General features: G+C 41.1%; 1 protein-coding gene across 1 annotated transcript in view; it reads left to right on the top strand.

Moving 5' to 3' along the window:
• The window catches only part of AMPH (amphiphysin), a 169,325-nt gene that overhangs the window by 128,692 nt on the left and 14,131 nt on the right, over positions 1-26,502 (top strand). Inside the window, exons 12-17 of the mRNA XM_077811013.1 lie at positions 2,826-2,939; positions 7,561-7,584; positions 10,605-10,628; positions 13,167-13,199; positions 17,051-17,101; positions 19,539-19,685. Coding sequence (XP_077667139.1) covers positions 2,826-2,939; positions 7,561-7,584; positions 10,605-10,628; positions 13,167-13,199; positions 17,051-17,101; positions 19,539-19,685 — 393 coding nt within the window. The remainder of the gene's footprint in view (positions 1-2,825; positions 2,940-7,560; positions 7,585-10,604; positions 10,629-13,166; positions 13,200-17,050; positions 17,102-19,538; positions 19,686-26,502) is intronic.

A 26,502-nucleotide genomic window follows, 5' to 3' on the forward strand; every position in this document is an offset into this window, starting at 1 on the left:
GAGCCGTTCCCATCACTGTCATTTCTGGGTGCCAGATACATTTGTTGGAGAGATGAAGCAGGTGTGAGGAGGAATTTTCAACAATACTCTGCTTTAGCCTAACGCTGCTTCCTTTTCAGTGAGTGGGAACACTCTTGCTTGTTTCAGTGGGAGCAGCATGAGGCCAATGCTGAGCACTTTTGAAAATGTCTCACACAATGCTCCGAGCTCCAGTGAGGGTTGGGGAGCATGGCTGTTGAGTCAAGCTTGAAGAGGCTACAGCGTGCACTCCCCACTGCACTGAGCTAGTTCCATTGGCTCTTCCTGGTGAGGAAGCAAAGCAATGGCCCTGTCTCCACTCCACCCCTTTATATTTCTCTCTCTTGGAGAGGCTAGTACTGACCGTGGCCTTACATAGTCTTTGTACTCACTGGGTGGCAAAGGGCACATCATGCTGATCCCTAGCATGGGTGCCTACATTTCTTGCATCTTCCTCCTCCCTTGCACACTTGTGCTTAGAGAGGCACAATCTTGCCTTTGCAATACACTCCCAGTTCAAGCCTTCTTAGAGGTAGATCATGCCATTGTTCATGCTTCATCCCATTCTACAGGTGTTAATCTATAGAATATACTGAGTAATTTGTTAGACATTTCTATGTGTTTCACGTCTTTTTTAGTTTTTCCACTTTCCTAATAATTCAGTATCTAAATTAAACTATAGCTTTCTTCTGAGATGTTTTTTTTCTAGAGTTAAAATGAGCATGCTGTTCATTTTGACCTAAAGGTAGCTGATGATGTAACAATCTCTTGAACAGTCCATATCCTATCACAACAGGTACTTCACCTTGTCACTTTGCAGGGATTAAATAAGACTCCCACTCATGTGTTTCAGTTCTCATAAATAACAGCTTCCTTCCCAAATCTCAGTAAAAGATGATTAATTTCTCTGTACTCAATCTGATTCTGATTACATACTGGTTAACACTCTGAGTTATTTCATGAAGCTGTATAACTATATGAATGCTAGTGCCCAAGGTTGGCCTTATGGGTGGTTGACATGGGCGACTGCATAGGGTGCTGTGCTTGGCAGGGGAGGGAGGAGAGGGGCATCAAGAGTGTCACAATAACAGCCTTCTGCCAACCCCCGCAGTTTCACCCCCAGCCCTATTCACCTCATAGCTGCGGTCCACCTCTAGCCCTGGTCTGCCCCCATCCCCTGCGCCTCCTGCATCTCTGCCCTCCTGCCCAGCTGCACCTCCAGTATAGCTCCTCCCCCATCCCCAGCTCCTCCCCATCTCCTGTTCTGCCTGCACCTCTGCTCCGCCCCCAGCCGAGCTCCAGCCCTCCCCCTCCCCCCCCAGCTCCACTCCCCCAACCCTGTTCCACCTTCAGCCTCGCCCAGAGCATCACTTTAGGTAAGGCCGGCCCTGCTAGTGCCTCAAGATTATGGTATAATCTAAATGTTGCTGACAAGCTGACTTGACAAATCTTAACAAAGGATATAATCCTAGTGTGTATGCAGGGGTGGGGAGGAGTGTTAATTACCTGAGTCATGGTATCTACTATATTTTCAATATATCCATGTGACCTAGGATTATGCTCAAATCTAACTGGAACTCCTCCATGTAAAACTGTGAGCCAGTTCATATGAAAATCAACAGCCGAGGGATTTTTTTAGCAGTGTAATTCCTTGCACTGAATAGGTCAATAAATTCTGTGTATATACAGCTTTAAAATGAAGTGTATGAATTCATAGAAAATATTAATAGCCTGATTTTCAGATAATTTATGCACCTAATTTCCATGGGACAGTTGACATGCTTGTGCATGCAGGTCAGCTTTTTTCATGAGAAATTATCTAATCAGACACATTTGAACCTGCCATTTCCCAGTAGTAGAGTTCATTTACAGTGTTTTCACTCTTAACATTTTAAAACTCTGGATCTATCTGTTTAGACCATTAGCCACCAGAGAGGTGTTTGTGTGTGGAATTTTATCATTCGCCACACTGGTGTGGCTAACCTGAATTCCTTTAAAAACAATACACCAGAGCCTCACAAATTAACACTTCAGTAACCTGCATACTCCCCAATTCATATGTAAAAAACCAGTGGGGTCTCTCCCTATTTTTCTGCCAAAATTTAAAAAACAAATGCTTTAGTGAGGTCTTATTGCAAAAACTAGGACAGTTATGAAAAATAATTAAATCTAAGTTGTAACTGTGAAATTAGTGAAAAGAAGCACTTTCTGATGCAGTATTCTAATTATTTTTTCATGTTTGTTCACACAGAGCCTGATTCAAAGCCCAATGAGTCAAAAAAGATATTTGTATTGACTCCATTGAGCTTGGGATCAGGCCCTTGCTTGACAATTAATTGTGAATAAGAAAGGCACTACAGTAGTTAATGCAGACTTTTGGACAGATCAGTGTAGCAAGATTTAAGCAGGGCTGTGGATGACTCTACAGTTTGGAGTCACAGACCTTTATTAGAGTGAAATTTGATTCACGCATATTCATTGTCCTTTTATGTTAACTTTTCACAAACAGTCGAGCATTATTGTTGGGATTTTCTGAGGACCCCAGGACGTTGGATGTCGGATGGGAATTAGGCATCCAAATCTCTTTAACTTAAAGCTATAAGGGAAGGGGTTTTTTTTGTTTTTTTTTTTTTTTTTTTTTTTTTTTATCAGGTCTGGCAGTCGTGAACACTGAATTCTATGGAGAATCCTCTGAAGTCTTTAGAGAACTTTTCCCCTCTGGTTGCAGGTAGATAGGAAACCTTCATATTTTGCTTGTACGGTGTGGTTTCTATATGAGTTTTAAGTGAGCATCTCTTCTCCAACAGAATGAAGCTCCTGAAGTGAAGAAAGAGGAATGTTTGCTAGATCTGGACTTTGACCCTTTCAAGCCAGAAGTGGTATCAACAGGAATAACCCTAACCCACTCTCCCATGTCTCAGGTATTTCTTTGCTAGAGGTATGCTATACAGGAATGGAGTGTGTTGACTTTGGTAACAAACATCTGCCTCATGAATTAATGAATGATGGATTTACAATTTCTGAAAAACTTGATCTTTCATAGTTCTCATTAGCCATCCATCTTCCTTCTTCAGCAATACCAGTACAACCTGATGACCGGGTAGGGGAAGAGAGAAGCGTCAGGCTAATATGAGATTATAGTCAAGCAGAGCAGCCACCTGTAACTGATGGCTTTGACTCTGACGTTATACCTTTTTTTCAAACCATAGACTAACTCTGAAAAAAATGTTGTAATCTTCCCAAGCCTGCTTTGCTGACAGGTTCTTTTTTTAAAATCCAGCTATGACTGTCTGTGGCTCAGGAGACACTCAGTCTTATAGGGGCAGCATACTACTGCTATGCTGTGATAGTCTTTGTACTAAATACAGAATATGACCTGATTGGCTTTCTTTTTCATAAATCTGTTTTAGTTAGACTATAAGAAAAATAAAATAAAACTGTCTCACATGTTTTTATGTGGGATATTATAGGGAAGAATTATTCTGTACTATATAACACTCTATGCCATGTTGACTGAAGATAGCTTCCCTCAGCAGAATTATGGGCAACATGGGAGTTGCTGGCTTGACCTAGTGAAGCTGCAATTTTAAGTTTCTGTCTATACTGGTACTAAATAATGTTAATAGAATCCTTTCTAAATACACTTCTGGTTGGGTGATAAGAATTTCTCTGGCCAGCATGGACCTGTCTCTTATACAGCAGCCAGAGAAACCATGTTAACACTGCTAGCAAGGACCATGTTTCAGTGTGATTCTGGCCTGACATGATTTGAACTGTAATGTAGTTAGAGTCTAAATCAATTGTTCAGGAGCTCAACAGTGGTGAAGGAGTGAGAAGACAAGCCAGGTTGTTGAGACAATCCAGGTTTTCTGCTGATCTTTCTCTCTGTGAATTAACTTATTTGGTGAGCATGCCTGGTTACATAATAGATGTGTGGTGATTTCCACTGATACATGTGGGGACAGAAAAACATCACACTATCAGCACTCCAAACTCCAAGTCAGATTTCTAGTTGCAGTTTTCAATGTTTAATTATCATAGAGCTTTGTCACATCCTGCTTGTTGTTTAATTCCCCTCCCTGAAAAAAATAGAATCCTTGGTTTTAGATTTATGCGTTCAGTATTGACAGAAAATTCCAGCTTTGACTCTGCAAGCTCTGCCCTTTCAGCTCCTCATTCAATAATCCTGAATGTGATAAGAGAAATGGGAGAATTAAACACAAAACATGAAACTTCCATAAAAGAGCATTCATGCGCTGTCAGGATAATGTACAAATAGCAGTAGGTTTTATTTTTGCAGTGGCTGGAAATATTTGCCAACATGAAATATAGAGAACTATTAAACAGAGACTATGTACATTGTCTGTGTATTCCCAAGTAGGTGCATAGAAGGCATTCACTAAACGCTCTCCCACCGCCCTGCCCCCACCCCCTATAAACATGCAGAAGGGGATTATCTATCTTTTGTATGGGTGAGACATAGTGGCTACCCCCACTCAGAGGATATCTTTGAGGATTACAATTCACTTACAATCCACTATTCTGACTAGGTGTAACTGGATGAAATCTGATCTGTGTTTGGAGAGCCTTGTAATACTGGAGGGGAGGGGGACGCTAAGGATGGAGTTCCCGCCTTAAGTGCATTTTCTGAGTTTGTGTTGGTTTTACTGTTGTGGGTTTTTTTTCCCCCTCTCAGTAAAGTGCACTGAGGAAGTGTACTGAAGATAAACATAGTCTTCTGTGCAGTGGCTCCCAAATGCCTTCCCAACCTGCCATTTAATTCTCCCACCACATGCCCTCAACTGCAAACAGACCCTGAAAAGTGCCCGTCTGCTCTCGTCTCTGCCCCTACCTCCTTTCGATCTCTGTAACCCTCATTCCACAAGTGCCTGGCAGTATTCTCCCTCTGCCTATCCCACTCTTCCAGCAGTAACTTCCCCACCTCCCAACACCCTCACAGTCCAGACCACCCTCTGTGTTCTGTCCCTTCTCTCCCCAGTTATTACACATGCATCCCACAAGCACCTAGTCTCTATCCCCCCTAGCTAATAAACCCAACCAGAGAAACATTCTGATCTTCATTCTGAGTCCTGCTGGTATCCTGTCTCCTAGAGCACACAGTTCTGCCCCACCTCCGAGCTGTCAAATCTCCATATCACTCACAAGTGCCTGATTTTAACATCTTAAATCCACCTTTTCCTCAGGTGCCACTGGCATGGGAATGAGATAACATCCCTTAGGGTTAATGTTACTTTAAATTCTTTTGGCTGTTGGTATTTTGCATCTGAACAGTTAAGTTAATGCTATTTGAGTGTGTTTAGTAGGGTGATCAGACAGCAAATGTGAAAAGTCGGGACAGGGTGGGGGGTAATAGGAGCCTATATAAGAGAGAGACCCAAAAATTGGGACTGTCCCTATAAAATTGGAACATCTGGTTACCCTAGTGTTTAGAGACACATCCATCAGCCTAAAAGAGACCAGCATTGTGGAATTTAATTTTTGTGCTTTTTAAAATAGTAGAATTGGGAGAAATAGTTCTGCTGACATGCCAGAGTTGTGTTGCCGTCACACCATGGAGTTTTAAGAATTGGAGAAGATTATGACATTGTGGGGGAAGAGAGATAAAGGGATGCAAAGAAATTTTCCCAAACACCACTATTGTCACTAACAAAAAAGCCACAACTCAAAACAGGGTTTCTAATGAAAATTCTAGCAGCTACTTAATTGTAGTATTAATGTCAGACAACAGCATGGGATGCAACCCTCCAACTTTGACTTTAATGGTACTACATATGTGAATGAGAAGTAATTTAAAGTGAATGGGACTTTTAGCGTCAATAAGTCGGATTGTTTCCTTTGAGCAAAGGTTGCAGATCTGGGCCCATAATTTTTCAGGAAAGTAGTGATATTTAGCTAATAGACTATAAAGATGCATGCAGATAAATATCAATTGGGATATGTCCATAAAAGAGATACTTATCTGGGAATAAACTAATTGAGAACTGGATGATGATGTTCATCCTCAGGAAAGCTGGGTACTGAAGTACTTGATTTTGATTTATGGAAAGGGGTTTGTAGTCATAAAAAATTGAAGTAGTTCATTACATAAGCAGCAGATTTGCTTCAAGGCCTTCAGAAGATTTAGGGTGCAGGCATTTAGCAAGACAGGAAGGCAAAGGTAATATGCTCCATCCTTGAAGTTAAGCAAATATTTAGTAGCAGTTCTCAAAACAGTTTTTGAATTTTTTTTGGTAGTTGTGTTTTTATTTTGTAACCTCTATGGAGCACAAGTTTTATCTGTTGTAAAGTGTCCCAGCCACCCTTTGAGATCAATGAAGACCCTTTGGATGTGGGGGAATATTAATGTCAGGACTAAACTTAGCTTTCTTTCATCCATTTGTCTGTCCATCTTTCTCTGGCCCTTTGCTTAAGGTGAGAACATTCAGAATGTAAACCAATGCAAACCAATTGTGAGGGTGTAAAGTTTGTCACTTGATTTCACCTAAAGTTATAGGTTTTTCTTGGGTCCCTACAACAGTCACACAAGATTATTCTTTAAGGTCTGTGGGAATCATGGCCACATATTCCTTGATCTTTTGAAAGGAATCTTGATCATTTAATAGCTGTGGGAGGCAGAGACACCCATCCTGCCTCTGATGTTGCTAAAGTCACTACAAGATTTTTCCCAGCTGTGCCATGCAGCTAGGCTGGCCCTTCTGATAAGCCACTAAATTTTATCAATATTTTAATAGATTCAGAGGTATAGAAATCCAGTGTGCTGAGCAAGGGATTGACAGCAAGGGACTCCTGAATTCAATTCCTGGTTCTGTTACTAATTCTCTCTGTGGTATTGGTCAAGTCACAATTTTTCTGCTTTTGTTTCCCCATCTGTAAAATAAAACAATACATCCCTGTATTGTACAGGGATCGTGACAAGACCCTACAGTTACTGGAAAGCCAGATCTCTGGCTTATATGAGCAACTGTCCCTCGCAAAACTTGTGTACCTATTGATGACTATGTTGATGATCCAAGTAGCTGGCCTCCATTTCTGCAGTAATAGCAGACTGGGGAGACCTGAACATAAGAACAGCCATACTGGGTCAGACCAAAGATCCATCTAGCCCAGTATCCTGTCTTCCGACAGTGGCCAATGCCAGCTGCTTCAGAGGGAATGAACAGAACAGGCAATCATCAGTGATCCATCCCCTATCGTCCACTCCCAGCTTCTGGCAAACAGAGGCCAGGGACGCTCAGAGCATGGTGTTGTATCCCTGGCTAATAGCCATTGGTGGACCTATCCTTCCTACCTGAAGTTCTCCATACATGCCAGTCATATGCATAGTGGTATGATCTCACTGGACAAGTGCAGTTTTGTTGTAGTAGGAACTATCACAACCCTCCATTTGCCCTCCCCCAGCCCCCAAAATATACTAAGGCTGTGCTTAAGTACCGGGTATAGTTACAGCACTATATAGATAAGTTCTAACATACAGTGTACAGACAATATTTTCAACAATGTCTTTTTTCGCCCTTTTTCCAGACATTGCCCTGGGATTTATGGACGGTAAGATTGATATTTATCATTGTGCATTGAGATGTTTTCTGTGCCTCTGATTCTGTAGCACTCTAGAGGATTTCACATAAGGCAAAATGAAGCATTTACAGAGAATGCCAGAATATTTTAAAGTATGTGAAGCCCACCTATCACCATTAGGAATGAACAGAAAAAAAGTCTTTATTATTTGGACAACAAAAAACAAACAGCTACTGTCATCCAGGTTAATAGGATTCTGCTACTCGTGACATTTTTTGGCTTTAAAATTGCCATGCTGGTGATTCAAGGTCCGATAAAGTCATTTTTACTAATGTAATTTAAAGGGATTTATTTTGCTTATTAGTGCAAACAACAAATTGCAGTATATTAACAAGGTTTTATGACCTTTATCATCTAGCTCATATACAACAAATCTTTCTGGAGGCTTAATTTAAAAGGAAATAGGATCTTCAGCCAGAGTTCTACCATAGCCCTATAGCTGAATTAATCAGCCAAAATCCTATTTTAACAATGTACGTTTAAGCCATTGGTGCAGTCACTGCTCCACTCCCAAGAGGTGTTGCTCATCCCATCCTGAGTACCGTATAAAGCCATTAGGGAATGTTATTTGGGAGTCCCCTTGAAGATGCACATAGAGGGTTTCTGACATATGTAAGGAAGGTTTGGCTGTTCTTAATTGATAGCCAGAATAAGATTTTACCTATCTAAATACCTACATGTAAAACAATCTGATGCAAAGCCATAATCCAGGTCAGAAAGCTTTACAGTAGGGATCTGATCTAAAGCTCATTGAAGTCAATAAGTTTGAATGAGGTCCTGACCTAGACGGCCTGTTTTGGTAAGAGCCTAGATATGTACCCAGCTGCCCGTTTATGGTCACATCACACTGGAGGTGGAGTTAATTTCATCTCAAGAGGGAAACAACTCCTGGATTTAAATGATTTAAAGTGAACCTTCTCTCTAAATCCTGCATTACCTGCTGAACAGATGTCTCATATGCAGGGGATTCATATGTACAATTCCTCACCCATCCCATGTAAAGCACAGAGAGACAAAAGTAAATGGTCTAGAACCTCAGCCAGTGTCAATTAGCATAGTTGGTTTCCTGGGAGCTGCACTTATTTATATGAGCTGAGCATCTGGCCTTATCTTTTTCCTACATCCCTGCTGTGCTAGTTTTCCATGAATATCCTCAGCACTCCTGAACCCATTTGTTTGCCCTCCAGCAGCAGCAGTAATAGACCCCAGAAAGTTTTGCCTCATGTCCACTGCTTCAGGCACAACATGCAAAGCCTTTGAGGATGCATTACAGGCCAGCAAGGAAACCAAACCGGGTTTCAGAGCTCTGGGGCCAGAAATAGGAGATCTGGTCACAGAGATGGAAGGCAATCCTATATGAAGGGAAGGAGAGACTCAGCTTCTGAACAGAAGGGGCAGTGCTAACAAAGATGATGTATTTATATTGAATTGTTCTAAGATGGGTTCACTCAGTCAAGCTGATGACCGCTATTTTCTGCTTTTATTTTCATGTATTTAATAGCTGTTGGTGGGTGGTAATGGACGCTACTGGTCACCTCTTTTCTGAGGTTGTATTTCCTTTGAACTTCCTTTCAATAGACACCTAATTTTTTATTTTTCAAAGTTCAGGGGTGGAGAGAGAATTGATCTTTAAATACAGTAAATTTAAAAGCAACAGTGGACATACCATACTCTGGTATCATTCAGAAAAGCAGCCACTGCTGTAGAAGATGCAGTTGCTCTTTCTCCCATCTCCTGCTGCTGAATCGGGTATAATGGTGTTCAGGAAGAAGAGGGCTAGTTTTCGTGAGCTTTCTTCCTACTTTATGTCAAAGTGATGGCTGGCTAGACCTCCTGAGGAAGCAAAACTCTAATCTGTGACCTTGTGCAGACTTAAACAGCACACAAATCTATGGATCTTTTCTGTTGACTCAAGGCCTTAAGTAGCAAAATTTTACAGCAGTGTTGCATGAATAGATAGCAAGTGTGATGCTTTTATAATGGTCACCTCTGCTTCTTAGGGAGGATTAAACAGAGTCCAGAAGAAAAATTAAGGTTTCATCTACACACACTAGTTAGAATTCAGTTTTTTACTTTTAATTTCAAAGCCAGTGTAAATGCCATGAGAACCTCTTGAAATTATAACACTGAATGAATAGTAGATGTTTTATGTAAGTCTGCTTGTCTCACATTTTTCCTTTGTAGCTTGTCAATATTTTTCTTTTTTTTTATAGCTAACTCTAGTTCTCTCCATTCCTGTTAAAACAAGTAACAAGCTTGACAAGGGCTTTACTGTTAAATAGTTTGGATCAGAGGTTTCACAAGCTTTATTACATTGTGAACTTCCTCTTAACAGACAAACTGAGCCAGATTCACCTTTGCCCTGCATTTTGTCTAGTCATTTGTACCAGTGCAAAGTGTTTGTAAAAGCTGGCATTTTAATTTGGCAGCATTTTACACCCATTTGGCGCTGATGCAAATGTCTATGCAAGGTGGATGATAACAGAGAATCAGACCTATTTTACAGTAAGGCCCCTGCCAGAGTTGTGTAAAGGGCCCTAGAGTTAATGATATCAGACCCATTGTCGGTCTCTCTAGTATTACCTTGTCTCTCTAGAATCCTAGGACCAACAAGGCTACAATTACACTGTATAGACCAGAACTATTGTCTTTTGGATCACTTCCCATCCTATTCATGATCACGCAGAGTAATCTCCCTTTCTGTTGGTGATTGTATAAGATCTTTTTGACAAGCACAGAAATTCCTTACATGGAACAACAATGTTAAGGAACTATTTAATATTAATTTAGCTATTAATATGAGTTAGCATCTGGAAACATGGAAGAGAGCCAGCACCATGTGATCATCCACTGAGCAGCTCCATAACCACTGGTAATCTATATGGTACTGATTAAAAAAACAAACAAAAAAAAACAACAAACCACTAGTTTAGATGAACCACAGGGTTTAGTTTTACATTTGTTTATTTATATGGTTTTCTTCCATACAGACAAGCAGTGAACTGGTGCAGCCGGTAAGCAAACCTACTAAAACTCTATCTGTTTTAATCTTTTAATTAGTATTCTCTCTTTCATCTACCGATACCGTTCTTTAGATTGTAGCAATTGTCTCCAAATATTACAAACCACATAACTTTTCCTTAAGCTGTTTGATTTAATTATTTTGCATTCTTTATCTTTAAACTAAAATTACTATAGTATAATATGAATTTTGTGTTTTCTCATCAAGTCAGCCATTATCTTTTTCATCTTGTTCTTTTCTTTGCTTTTCTGCTTGCCTAAAGCCTGATTCTTCAAAAAGTCTTTCCCTGTGTAACCTGGTCATGGAGGAAAACCCAAACAATGGGTCAACAGAAGATATTAACAGATCCCAAACTGATCTAGGTTCACTCAACTGGGGCCTAGAACTTAGCACAGCCAGTGTCAGCCAGGAGATCACTGCAGGTGGTTCTTTGCCTTTCCCTGAGGCAGAGCAAACCTCAAGAGAATCCACTGGCACGTTGTCTGTTAGTGTTTGGCCTGCTGTAGGTGAACAGGAGGATCATGCACCAGGGTCCTCTTCTATAGGTGAAAATCAGAGGACTTCACTGAAGGCACGTTCAGATGCTAGAAATATCCCATGCAAAGATTTGGAGCCTGATCAGCCTTTAGCAAATGAATCCAGTTGTGAGATGCCTATAATTGGAACTGATAGCTTATTGGATGAATCCCCATGTGATGTGGAAAAGGCAGAGGAGAAGAAGCAGGAGGAGGAAGAGTCTATGTGGGCAGGTGTGGAGCCATGTGAAAAGGTAGAGACCAGAGCTGTTAACTTCAAGGAGATAAAACATACAAAGGAGTTTGAAGAGACAGATTATGAAAATAAAGAACACAGTGAAGTAGAACCTCTTAAGGGCTTAGCAAAACGAGACCATGAAATTGTAGAAAATACTGAGATAGAAACTGTATGGGAGTCAGAATATAATAGTGGGCAAACTGAGACAACTGTTGACAATTACCTTGAGGAAACTGGCCTGGAAAATCATGGGCAAATAAAATTTAAAGGGGTAAATGTCATTCAGGAGATAGATGGAATGGTTCCTGGAAGTTTGAGTGCAGGGTTGGAAGATGGGGCTAACATAGTAGAGAACACATGTAAACATGTAGAATGTGCTGATGTTGAACCTGAAAATGTCTTAGATAACTGGAATCGTGACCATGAAACAGAGTTTTTGGATGACGTAGACCATGCTGGCAGTGTTGCTGGTGGGAGTACAGCCATGGAGCGCATAAATGTTTTGGGACATGTTGTCCTAGATGTTACAGACCACTCTGAAAGGGACACTGCGGATGTTGGGAAAGTTCTATGTGATGCTGAATTATTCAGTGCGGAAGAGTCTGTTAAAGAAACTGAAGACAATAGCTTCAGCACCCTCCAAAATGGTAGTGCTGCTGATGAAGGTCAAGCTGACTTTATACCCTTTGAAAAAGAGTTGGCACTGCAGCCTGAGACAGCTGACCAAGCTAGTGCAAAGTGCAGTGATTCTTGTTTAGATAATGTGGGAGATAAATTGGTAGCTAGGGCAGCACCTGCAGTGACTGAAGACCATAGTAGTAACATTAGTGTCCCTGGAGGAGCCTTGGAAACAGATCCCTGGCTGACAAACTGGGATCCCACCGTTAATAATGATCCCTGGGGGTTTTCTAGTCTGTCAGGTGGCCAAACAAATGGATTTGATAACTGGCCCTTTTCCCCTAAGCAACAAGACTCAGAGGAAAGTAATATGGAAAACACTTGGCCAAGCTTTAGTGATAAATGGTCTACCCAAGACTTGGGAAGTATAGATAATAGCTGGCAAGATATGGGTGTAACCACAAGCAATAAAAATCAGGAGGTACCTTTAAAACAAGGCTCATCCGGGGAGCAGGCAAGCATTAGCAACTCTGGACTAAGCAAGGAGATAGCTAGACCCTTGGTTCTGTTTGAAGTGGGAAATTCCAGAAACACTAGCACCGAGAGTTCAACTAGTCCCAAAGACAATGAGACCAACAACTCAGATTTATCTGAAGATGAAATTGCTAACCGGAGATTTGGATTATTGTACCAGGAAATTGAGGCTGATAAAGAAGAGGTACCTACCCCAGTGTGTAGCATAGTCTAGAAAAAGAGTTCCTTAGGTTGTACATAACCCTGTGTTTTATAAACAATCCATTTACTTGTTCCCCCGCCTTCTCTAAACCCCTTGCTAATCTTGTTGAAAATTTCTCATGCAACTATCCAAAATGTGGTGCAGCACTAAACCATCAAGGCCCATTTTTGTATTTTATATTTTCTAAAAAAAATACACCTACAGTCTTTTCAAAATCCTAAAATCAATCATTCTGCCTTTTTTAGCCTATTAAAAAGTTACCAAGTAGCTTCTCTCACTGTCTTGACCTTCATTTTTTTTTTTTAATTTTATATTTTTGGTGTATTTTTTGCATTTTTAAAAAAATTTTCAACTAAGAATATATTGACTTATTCTCTGAGTTAATAAACTAATAATATTTGTTCTGCTTTCCACTTCTATTAGGCATCCAGCAGCACATTTAATGGATTCACACAGGTAAGAAATAAACATGTTTGAGAGATTTGCTGGGCTGTCAAGAGTGGACAGGGACTGGCCTTATGCTTTGCGAGTCTCAAACTGCCAGAAGCATAAAAAGCAGAGGACAATACCAGACCATGAGTTACCCCTTCCATTTCCAAACATCATACATAATGGGCATATTCATGTTGCTATACCCAAGTTAGCTTTAATCTAGGCAGCTCGGATACTGGAGCAGTGAAATTGCTCCAAGATGGGTTTCAGCATAGGCTGGCCCCATGAGTAATTAACCAGGGTTTTGGGTGGGCTTGTCCAACTTGAGTAAAGTTAGCACAAGTACATCTGTACAAGCTGCAATCACATCCCATGACTTCAGTGTAGACATACCCAATGTCATTAGGGCGACCAGATGTCCCGATTTTATAGGGACAGTCCCGATATTCAGGGCTTTGTCTTATACAGGTGCCTATCACCCCCATCCCTGTCCTGATTTTTCACACTTGCTGTCTGGTCACCCTAAATGTCATTGATATGGCACCAATATTTCAGGTGAAATCCTGGCACCACAGAAATTAATGACAAAACTCCCACCACTTCTATGGGCCAAGGTTTCCACCAGTAAGCTACTGTGTTTTAGATTTCTAGTTGAATTTTTTGGAAGTGAGTTTACTCAGACCGCAAAATATTAAGTGTGGGTTTCATATTCTTCCACCAACTTTTATACTTGTGTACACCTTTGTGTTCATTTTTTTAAATCTGATTTTCAGTAAGGAAGTTAGTTCTAGATTATTTGTTAACCACAGAAATTTACTAGTGTTTACTCAGTGCTGGGCCTCTGAGAGGTGAAGCAAAAGGGGGTATGATGGGGAAAAGTTGCTTTAAGTGACCTTTGCACCCTCACAATCTTGGGCTGCTCCAGGGCCCCCAGCATAACTTAGGACCCAGGGCTGACTGAGATACAGCAGCATCCATGGGCTACCCTATGGGCCACAGCATGCTGCTTGGAATCTCTGCAGTGCTGTGGCCCCTCTCCTGATGCCTTTCCCACACTCATCCCCCCCTTACACTAAGTCTTGTGGTGTGGCCCTCAGAAGGCACAGCTAGAATTGGGGCTTTCAATGCTGCTCCAGCCCTTTTACCCATACAGTGGGTCTGGAGTGGGTAAGAAAATCTCACCCTTAATGTCTTACAGAACCAAATCTTTGTACCCCCACTTAAATCAAAGCTCTCATCGAATTCAGTAGGACCAGAATTTGTCCTTAGTATTTTGTGAATGACCTGACTGCATATAAAGGACCAGATTTTTAAAAGTGGTCTTCCACCTTTGCACCTGCAAATTATGGGTGCAATTTTGTATCCACAATTATTTGGTGGGACAGTTTACATCATAGGGACATCTATGCATCTTCACCTGCTAAGATAACTCTGTGATGGGAGCAGAAAAGAACTTAAGCAGGGTAGAACAGAATAGAGCAAATAATTACAAACACAAAAATGGAGGCCAGTACTTAAAAATCTACCTCATTACATGGAGGGATTTTAAATTGACACTGAAATTTTAGGGTAGGATTTTCAAATGAATGTTGGCCAGACTCTTCTCTTGCTGAAGTATTTAGAAAACTTAAAAGCTATTGAATCCAGTGCACTTTACCTATAAAACAGCCATGCAGAGCTGGTCAAAATGTTTTTTGATTTTAAAAAAAAATTGTTGAAGAATGCTGTTTCAACAAATTTGAGGTATTTCTTACCACATTTCAATGTCAGTAAAAATTCAAATTGAACATTTTTGTAAGTGTTTGATTTTTTTTTTAAATTTGTAAAGCTTTTTGTTTGTTCTTTGCTGGTGAGACAGTGATAGAAAAATCCATACTTTCTCTCCCTTTTAAACTTTTTTCCATTGGAGAAAATGGGAGAAAGTGTGCAAAGAAGGGAGTGGGGGGAGAGTGGGAGGTTTCCCCACCAAAACAAAATTTTCTTTAATTAAAAAAAATCTAATTCTAAAACTTTCATCAAAAAAGCATGAAAATTCTTGAAAGAAATAAAAAAATCCACTCTTTGAAAATGTTTCACAAAATATACTAACCTTTTTTTGGAACAGCTGTACAGCTTGAGCTGTCTAGCTGGTGCTATCATCTGCCAAAGAAAGGCAGAAGAGAATTTGTGTATTTATAATAAACATTTAACAAATGTAAAAGTTATTGCACCCAATGCACTCAACTTGTAAAACAGCCCAATGTCTATTTTATATTATAACCCCCTAGAGGAAGTCAAAAGACCAGATAGTGCTTAGTTAACATTTTGTAGATTTAGTAAAACGTTAGTTATCTAAATCTGTTATGTGAAATCTGATACACGTACCAAAATTCCATACTTATGTGAAAAAAACCTATTTAACTTTCTTTCACATCCCCTATCTCATGTGGATAAGCAGATTTTAACTGTCTGAAAGTTCTGTGCTAGTGTATGGTTCATTGTTTAAATTCCTTTTTTCTTATGAGTTTCTTTTCAAATTTTTAAAGATGTCTTCATTGATTTTGAAACTATCCTGTAATGTGACATAAAATGTAACATAATCATTGGGCTGACAACAACCAATCATTTTACCAAACTGTCTTCTGGTAAATACGAATAGACCATGTTGCTAGGGTGCGCGGGAAGGCAGAATTGGGCTCTGTGATTGTGATTCTCATCCCTGCTCCAGCCACTTTACAATGTAGAAAAGAGCCAGAGCCACATAAAGGAGCCCTAACAACCCCAGGTCCAGCTGAAGGAGAATTCCTTTAGTGCAGGAACTGAGGAAGATGGATTCAAATTATCCTCCAAGAACCCCATCATGAATCCTGGTTTTTATATAGGGGATGTGCTGAGAGCATGTCTAGGGGTAGGCAGAGCCACAGCACAACATTGTGGAGATTCTGAGCAGTGCTGCCTCCCATAGAAAGATGGGGGCAGGCTGCCATAATTTAGCCAGTCCAGGCCTCAGAACAGCACAGAATCAGGAAAGTACAGTGGTGAGCTATAGCCATCTTAGTTCTCCTCTTCCCCCCCTACCTGCCCCACCCCACCCCAGCACCCGGACTGCTTATTCTGGGTTTCTGTCCTTAAAAGCATATCATAGGCTGTCTATGCTACCGCGGTAAGTCGCCCTATGCTAAGCAACTCCCTGGGCTAGCTGGAGTCGACGTACCTTAGGTCAAGTTACCGCAGGGTCTACACTGGGTGGAGGGGGGGGGAAGGTTCGACAGGAGAAACTCTCGCGTTTACTTACCTTACTCTTCTCGTCGGGGTAGAGTACAGGGGTTGACTGGAGAGCGATCTGCAGTCGATTTGGTGGGTCTCAGAGTGTCAGTCCCTGCTGTGGTGTAGACCTGCCCGCAGACGCTTATCCCTCTACCTTGAATGGTCCTTTATAGTATGTGCTAACTACTTATGCTAAACAAACTGCTCCACCTTGTATTAAGCTGTGACACAGGGAGTGCCAGCTCGAAAGCTTGCCTCTCTCACCAACAGAAGTTGATCCAATAAAAGATATTACCTCACCCACCTTGTCTCTGTAATGGAGCTGTTGTAAGTTAGGTGTATTGTGAGACTGTGAACTCAGTTTTACACTTCTATGCCTTCATCAGGATAATGTTTAATAGATTTTCATTCTTCCATAAAGTATTTCTAAAAAACAATGTTTAACTGTCTACATTTGAGGTAAACTTATTAAAATGATCTGTCTGGGAATCTGATTCTCCATCACTTACTTAGGTAAAGCTCTGTAATCAATGAGAGGGTTGCCTGACTACCAAAGGCTTGATTCTGTAAGGCTTAGACTTCTACAAGCTTGCTTAAAATATTTTTCCTGCTTCTTTGTATATCCCTAGGATACTTCTCTATTCACAGTGCAATCAAATCAGAATGTGGTAGATAACTTGGTAAGTTGTGGCTTTTATTCCTTTTTTTAAAATATCCCTTAAAATATTGTGTTGCGTTTTTGCAAATGCCTCTATTGCACTGATGTGCTTCCATCTTTTAAAACATGTACCCTTTGCTTGCAACATTGGGCTAAGGATTCTGTGTAGCTGTGAACTTTCCCCACTCAAACATTTTTCTACAAAAGCAAACCAAAACAAAATAAACCCCACAACAACCGGAAATATTGCCCGACACCCAGCATCTTAAAAAGGGATGTTTTTAAATATTCCAAATTTAATTTCTAGAATTTTAGTTTTATGATATAACAGCAATGGTCAGTTTGCACATAATTTATATTTGTTTTTATAACTGGTGCAGTCATTTCAATCAAGAAAGGGTATTAATAAACACCACTGTGCAATGTTAACCAAGTAGAAGCTGGCACAAAATGTCACCAACTTTATTCTCTGTTACAATAATACATTGTCTTTGTCACAATTTATCCACCTGGAAATATTACTTTTGATTAGTGGTTTTTCATATATTTAATCAGACACATTCATTTTTATTATCATATAGGGGTTTAGAAATGTTTGTGCAAGTGACCATGCTCTGGTAGACAATTTCTTCTCACCAATACTCTACTGCAGTCTTGATTTAGCTAAAGGTGATGTAAAAATATGAAGTATCAGCATAGTAGGAAATAGACATACACTATATATGTCAGCTGGCAAACAGGAAAAGTTTGAGAACATTATTTGGTGTGGCTTTTGTACAGTGCATGTGCATATGCATATATCCAGAAACATAATCAAATACTGTATTTCCATTATTCAATAAGTGTACTATGGGCAGTATTTAGCTGAAGTTCAAACATGGTAAATAGACTGCAGATTACTTGATAAATCCTGTTATGTGCAAGCAACTTGAAGAAAATCAATATAATCTGCATTATAACAATTGTCTAAGTAGCTACAGTTACTTATAGTAATAAACCTCAGGAAACTTATTAGTGGACTCCCCTAGATAGAACTGCCTAGTGTTTTTCATTCCAGTTTCTGATGTCTTCTTTGTGAAATACCATACAGCTAATATTAATTCACTACATAGAAATGTGCTGCACAGCATGGTACAATATAATGAGTGTGTCTTTATACTGTGCCAACTCCTGACATCCTTACTTAGGCAAACTTCCATTGACTGCAGTGGGAATTGGCCTATTTAAGGAATGAGTGAAAAATAAGTAAAGACCTCTTGATTTTACTTGAAAAATATTGAAAAAGAAAATGTTTTAATCTTAGAGACTTTTATAGAGGCTGCCTTTTATATCACAAGAGACTTTCCACCCAAAGTGTTATTAAATGTGAATGAAGATGCTTGACTGAACTCAGTAACTTCTGAGCTTTGCAATGTACAGAGTAATTTGTTCATGGTGGACTAATCCATTAAGGTTATTTTGTCTGGTTGAGCTAGCTATTCTGTGTAAGTGATCCCAACCTGTAGCTCTCCTTCAATATGGAACAAATCCTGCCCTAAGTATTTTTACCCCCAAACTAACCGCTGTTACATTAATTGCTTGGAAACTGTCTTACGAACGGTGGAAAAGCTTTCTCTTTTTTTTGAGGGGGGCACTTTGCTGCAGAATTGAGGTTTGTGCCAGGACTGGTGTTCCTGGATGCATCCTTATGCTAACAACAAATGTATGCTAAAATTCATCAGACTCTGAATCGCGGTAACATGGCTCAGAAGATGGATTCCACATAGGTGGTTTGGAATTAACTGGTAGAGGGGGAGCTTGTTCATCACAATCTGGTTATTTTCATTCTGCCAGATTTAAATAAACTGTTAATGGGAAAAAGGGTAGACAGTGGATCTGGAAAAGAGCAGGAGTGCAAATTGTTTCGGTCCATGATATTTGCTCCCTATAAATGGCTGTCTGGTATGACTACATCCAGCATAAATAGACAGAACAGGGACCATTTATTTTCAGAACAGACAAAACTGCATATAAAAGAACAAGGGATTGTTTTAAAATCTCATAGTAACAATAGCCTTGTGGTTTAGAGACTGGACTGGGGTTTATGAGCTCTGAGTTCAGGTTCTGGCTCTGCTACAGACTTTCAGAATATCCTTGTTCAGGTCATCTAATTTCTCTGTGCCTCATTTTCTATCTCTAAAACTGGGATGATACTATTTCCCTACCTCAGGGGGATGTTGTGAGGATCAGTTAAATATATATAAAGTGCTTTGAAGATGAAAATGCTAGGTGTTAATTATTGTTGTTACGAGGCCCAGTTCTGCTATCCTCTCAGAGGCATGGGTCTGCAAGATCAAGCCCGTTATGACAGCTACCAGGGAAAGAGAATTGTAATAAATACAGAACTGTAGTTGTGCACTCTTTCCTGTTCCCCAATTTCAAATGTTCAATGATTTTTTCATTTAAAAAACCTAAATAAGATTGAGGCGGAAGAAGCTCCATCTTTGGAACCCCAGGCTGAAGAACCCCTCTCTTTTCCGGCCACGGCTCCTGCTCCTGTTGTGGCCGTGGCTCCTGAACAGGAAGCTCTGCCTGCTGAGCCTAGTGAGCCAGCAGAGGAAGCTGTGGTGAGTGACCACTACCTCATATGCCCCAGCTTTCATCTGATTATTTTTTTTTTTGTTCATCATTGCATATGTGTCCACCATATTGCAGCCATCCTCTCCATTTTTATCCTCTTTACTTTTAGGGCTGGTTTCCGTTCTAGCCTCCCATGTCACAACAGGCTTTCCAAAAGCTGTGTGTGCCTTTTTACCCTAAAATGTCCTTCCTCTTATGGCTGATGTTTCAGAGTGAAGTTCAACTGAACTACTGTGGATTCAGATATTGTAACTGTCAGACAAACATAACCAGGGAAATGAATTGATACTATTTATAAATGACACTATTCATGCTTTTCTCTTTTCAAGTAGAGAGAGAAGTACTGGGCTAATGTACATCTTGAATGTTGTTTGCCTGAGCATTGAACTGCTTCCTAATAGAAACCAAAACACAGGTTTATACAAGTCTCCTAAGGTTGGAAGTCAGCCGGAGAACTGAGCTCCAAAGCCAATTGAGGGTATCTAAATTGAAGGTCTCAAAGTCAACATTCAGAAAACTGGGACTCAAATGTTGTGGAAAAAGATGATAGCTCTCAAAGAAAACCTCAGCAAGGTTGCCTGAGCTGCTTCCCTCTCCTCCTCAGCCAAGCTGTTAGATTTCAAGAGGTACTCTAAGCCAGTGGTTCTCAGTCTTTTCCATATTGGATCTCCATTTTTCCATAATGGTGCCACCATTGACACCCCTTCCATCTAGCCAGGGCATCCCTTCTATTTAGCAATATGGAAAGGCCAGGAGGGTTTCACCCCAGTGCTGAGAATCCATGATCTAAAGAAAAATGCATCTATTTCTGTTGATTGCCAGCCTAATAGTGTATTATCTTTCTCCAGGTCAGTAACTAGTGGTCTGTCACTGTTAAAATCTGAACAGGTATTCACTGGGCCAAATCCTGACTTTCCACAAGTCACATTAAAGGTTATTAAATCAGATTATATCACCATTGCTTTTTACTCACATTGTGTGGGAAGAGAGGAATTTGTCTGGAAGACATCTGAGGCATCACCCTCATTTGAAGGCACCTTAATTACTCCTTTTTAGAGTTAGTAAAATACTCCAAAGAATTATTTGATATTCCTCATGGCTACTCCAAAAATTCAGTTCAGTGAGGCCCAAAACGGAGTCTGGAATTTTCCTGTGGACTGTTACAGACACATGATCAGAATTAGACAGGAAAAGAACTGCTTTATGGGCCTGTCCTTCTGCCATTGAAGTCAATGAGTGTTTCATTCACCTTTTATGACCCCCAGGAAGCAGTTTGATCCAGAGATAGGGGCATTGGTTGGGGAATCAGAGGGCCTGATGAGTGACATGGACAAGTTTCTGTGCCTCATTTTCTGGTGCTATCTACTTTGTGAAGTTAGGTATTTATTAGGATTAGGCCTTTCTTTATCCACCGTTTCACTAGGGGTAGGTGAAGTGGATGTCTGCTTTTTCCTATTTGACTATATGAAATCAAAACAGCCCTTGTCTCCATCTAGACAAACGTATTATCTATAGAATTTATTTATGGCATATGTACTGCGGTGAACAGGCCTTATCATATGTGCCAAGGCACTCTACTCAGAATCATGCTACCAACCCATACTTTGGCCACTGACTAGAGAATAGCTGGAGGTTTGTTTATATTGAAATAGTTATAATGCGGTTGTTCACCCTTTTTTTAGAACTGCTGTTTCACGCAGTCTCTCTGTAGACTCAAGTAAATGTATTGTATCACTGCTTTAGTTCACCTGCAGAAAGCATTCTTCACAGCCAGAAAATGAGGGCGACTTAGTAGCAATTCAGAAGATAGATGATAGATATTAAATAGCAGTTAAATGATTTTGTTAAGGTTTTCTCTGCTTTGTTTTATTTTGTAAATGAAACTAAGTTCTTGCTCATTTGGAAAAAAGAGTCCTCTGGGAAATAAGAAATGAAACATGCTGATTTTAATAACGCATGCGGTAGCTTTACTGTTGGAATCTGGTCCAGTGGGAGAAGCAAATGTTACTTTGGAAAAATAGCTTTTAATATGTGATATAAGAAGAGTTTTTGAAGATTAAGATTAAAGAAGAAATAGACAAAAGGTCAAAGGCCAACATTTGATAAGGCTACCATAGATGAAAACATTCCTCAATAGGAGTCCTGCATTCAGTTTATCCATGTGAATTTTTAAAAAATGTGTGTTATAAAATATTTGTAAATTTTCTCCCACTACGTATCTCTTGGCTTTACATTATACTCAAATTACTGTGGCATCATCAATAGGTGTAATTTGCCTGTAGTATATTTCTTGTCAGACCATGCTATGCCAGAAAATGTACCTTGGACATGTATTGCCAACCTTGTGGGGCTAGGGTAAATTTTCCAGCATAATGTGGGTCTCATTTAATTTGAAGGAAGGGAAGGGATAGTCCAGTTATCAGGACACTAAGCTCTGACTTGGTAGACTTTGGGTTCAGGTCCCAGCTCCTGCACAGTCTTCCTGTGTGGCCTTGGTAAGTCGCTTAGGGTATTGACACCGCTCACATCAGCGAGCCACCTGGGTCAGAAGATTCGGGCTAGTAGTGCTTGCACTAGTGCTGTAAAAGTAGCTGTGTAGACATCATTTAGAAGTAGTTGTGTCAGGCACTGAAGCTCCAGCCCAAGCCACGACTTTAAAGTGCTGTCTACACAGCTGTTTTTAGAATGATAGTGCAAGCCCCACTAGCCTGTCTCTCTCAGTCCAGGCTGGGAGCCTCGCTGCTGCAGTGTAGACGTACCTTCTGGAACAGATTCTCAATGGTATTTATTTAAGTGTCTAAAGATGCATATAGGCAGCTAATGGGATTTACAGAAGCACCTGAAGTCAATTATGTCAATGGCCAATAGGCACCTAGGCACTTCTGTAAATCCCACTAGGTTCATATTTGTAGTGTCAGGTACCTCAATACCTTTAAAAATCTGGCCCTTAAGTCTCTCTGTACCTCAGTTCCCATCTGTAAAATGGGGATAGAGGTACCTTAGATAGATGTGATTTATGGATAAGTCCCTCTATTATTGAATGCATATCTTGGGAAATTTGCTATCTGAATATTCTCATGTAAGTCAAAGGGGCTTCTTGTGCAGCATGAACTCATAGTGAGTAGTAGCTGTCAGAATCTGGCCTTGTTGTTGTTTACTTGTGATTCTTTAATCCTCAGTCTCCTGTTTTAAAATGTTTCAGTCACCAAGTGAGGGAACAGAATCAGTATGACATGGCTTAAGTAATAAATTGCGCACACACACAAAGAATAACAAATAGACAAAGGGAACTGTTCAAAAACCATCCTTTGCCTGAAAATTGATTGCCCAAATTGTTTAGTAAATACTTAGAAACAACAAATGAATTTGCAGAAATCCAGGTTGGTACTTTAATGATTTGCAAATGGGGTGGGGAGGAAGGGACTAAATTTGTTTTTTCAACCAGCTGTAAGTAGCTGATTTAAGTAAAATGTTAGCTTATAGTAAGCTTCAGGTCCCTACCAATAGGTCTCATTCAGTAATATAAGAGTATATTTTCCAAAGGCCAAATCCTGAAGTACTTGTTATTCAGGCATAACTCCTACTAACACAAATGGCCCTTAGATGTGAATAGTTCTTGAAAAATCAGTCTGATATTTTCTGCTGTGTCAGACACATGGGTATATTCTTTCCTCCTCCATTTTTCTTCAACAAAATACTTAATGTGGGGAGTGAAAGGAGAAAAAAACAAGCCATTCTTCCATTTGTGTTCCCCTGTGTCCTCATTCCAGTGTCTCATTATGTCAGTGCAGTACAGGAACTTGCTTCATGCTCCTTTCTTTCTCCTTCAGGGCTCAAGTGCCATAGACCAACTGCAGATTTTTATTAGTTGTCAGCAACAATTGATCTGTGGGTTTTTTTCTCATTTTTTGTGGGGAAGGAAGTGATTGGCATTCCAAGGTGCAACATGTACACTTATGCTATCTTCTAACAGTGTTCCGTAGAACCAGGGAAAGTAGAGGCATCATCAGCTTATGTTGGTATAGGAAGGGCAGTCTCATCACTAATGCAGCTCTTTGGAGACAGTTCTGCCACCTATTTCTATGCACTAGTAAAAGATAGCAGTAGAATACCATGTAAAAAGCACATAGTACGCTAGCCATTGTGCTGTTTCTTTTTCTGATTTAAAAAATGCTCCTTCCACTGTGTCCATTTTTCATTCAAACTCCAATACATCTTCAGCCAAACACTGACCACAACTCTGAGTATGGCTGTATGTTTTGGGCAGATGTCCTGCTGCACGTGTGGGGAAGATGTGCATTAATTGAAATGTCAGAATATGCCACCAAATATAGTAGTAATTCATATTCAAGACGTGGGGGAAAATAAGAGATTGGATTTGAAATGAAGGCAACAATGTGGTGTCTTAATGTGAAAGTTAATTAACCGTGTTATGCTCATTTCCTAGCCATTTGTATGTTGTATGGAACACACTGATGTTTATGGGGGCTATTCAGAGATCCCTGTTTTATTAGTTACACTTAGTAGTTCTGAGAGAACTCTCCTGTGCCTTGGGTCTAATGCGGCCACCAGGGGGCTTTCCTGTGTCCACACCACCTTCCTGGGCGGTGATGGGGGAGTGGGGTGTGGGGGGTGTGGGTGGCAAAGCTTTGGGCTCTTCCCCTTCCTCCCTGTTGTCCCTGGATGCGTCACTCTGCACGTCTCTGGAGACAGGTGGGGCACAATGCTGAAGGAGCAAGGTGAGCCCTCTACCTGTGAGGGAGATGGGGGACTTAGTGGGGCTCAGACTTCCGCCCTGGGATGGTTGGGCGGCAGGGACTTAGGGAGCCTGGCTGCAGACTAGGGCTCCAGCCATAGGGCTTCAGACTCCAATTCCCGGCTCCGGCTGTGTGGCACCGACCCCCAATCCCGCTGGTGGCCGCTGGCCCCAAGCGCTGACCCCCCTGTCCATGCACTCTGATCCTCAGCCCTAGTCACTGACCCCAGGCGCTGACCTTGAGCTCCAGCAGCTGCTGGCCCTGGGTGCAGATCCCGGGCACTGGCTTTGGGCTCTGGCAGGTGCTGGCACTGGATGCTGACCCCTAGACCTGGCTGTGTGGCAGCAGGCGCAGACCCCCAGCCCTGGTCGCTGACCCCAGGCACTGCTCTTGGATGTTGACCCTGGGTTCTGGCAAGTGCTGGCCATGGGTGCTGATCCCCCAGCCCCAGGTGCAGATCCCCAGCTCCGGTCATGTGGCAGCAGTCACCAACCCCAGGCTCCAGCAGGTTCTGGCTCAGGACACTGACTCCTAGCCCTGGCTGTGCAGCAATGGGCATGGAACACAAGCGCTGATCAGCAGCTGCACAGCAGAAGGTGCCAGCTCCAGATGCTGACCCCAGCTGCGTGGCAGTGGGTGCTGATCCCCAGCCCTGGCCACACAACTGTGGGTGCTGACTATGGACTCCAGTGGGTGCTAGCTCAGGGTGCCAGCCCCAGGTGCCGACCCATGCCTCCAACCCACACGGTGGCGGGGCCCCACATCCATTGCCCCGGCCTCTGCTGCCTCAGCCTCTCCCCCCCGCCGTCCTTCATCCGGGTCTTAGTTTGCCAGAACTTACTGTGAAAAGTGATATTAACATACCAGTATTTTTCACAGCATTACTTTTATTATTGAGTCCGTAAAAATAACCTACATAAATAAATGACAATGATCTGGATGTGTATATACGTGCATATTTATTTGTTTTTCCTCAAGTTAATAAGTATTTTAGGAAAAAGTGTCCATGCAGCCAGCAGCCAAAGTTGGTGCCCGCACTCTGAGGCCACCAAAACTTTTATTGTGAGAACCACTGGTAATGCCTGCTTGCATCGTGCCCCCTCCCTTAAATTAATCAAAGTCTAAACTAAATTCTATATTTTTTCATAGTTCTATTCAACTATGTATGAGACTCTCACCTGCTAAGTTCCTGGCAAGCACAAAATGAGTACAGCATACATTGGGCTTCATTTTAAAAAGCAGCCTTCCATCTGAGGTTACAAAATTGTGGCTGCATCTAGTTGTGGACAGTTTATGGCATGTAGATGCCTCACTAGCTGACTTGGGAGTGCAGTGAGGTAGTTAGGTATGGAAGTGCTATGGACTGCACCTGCAATTAACTGTGGCTAAAATTTTGTGCTTGCACTTAATTGCAGGTGCCAAATTGGAGCATGAGGCTCTTTTAAAACTGAGGGTTCTGGGACATATATGTGAGAGATTGTGACAGAGAAATAGCACGCTGACATGTAAAGAGAGAAATAGCACGCTGACATGTAAAGATGAGGACAGAGCTGGTGCAAAACACAAGATGGATTATTCAAGAGGACAGACCAAGAGAATCTAAAACCGTGGATACATATCCAACTGAGAATCTTGGCTTCAGAAAGATCTCTCTCATATGTAAGCTCCAAGATGCAATAGAAGTGTGAACCAAGCAAATCCCAAGGACTGGACCTTATCTATGGACATATGATGAAGCACTTTGGGAAGAGGGCTAAAGCCAGGTTATTGGACGACCTAAACAACTGAAGGTACCTAAACAGTGGAAGTTTCCCAGTAAGCATACAAAAAGCCAGGGTACTAGTGAGCAAAAGTGCCAGTTTGAGAGACCATTTTTATATGACACACTTTTTTTATATTGATAAGTCGATTCAGCAGAAAATTGCATTTGGTGGGGGGGAGTGTGTGTGTGTGTGTGTTTACGTCTTAAAAGAAATTATCATTTTTATGATCAATCTTTGTTCATATATTCATGCATCTAAAGTCTCACTCAAGCTTGTGGTGTAAA

The sequence above is a fragment of the Eretmochelys imbricata genome, chromosome 2 (assembly GCF_965152235.1).
Source record: "Eretmochelys imbricata isolate rEreImb1 chromosome 2, rEreImb1.hap1, whole genome shotgun sequence".
Classification (NCBI taxonomy): Eukaryota; Metazoa; Chordata; order Testudines; family Cheloniidae; genus Eretmochelys; species Eretmochelys imbricata.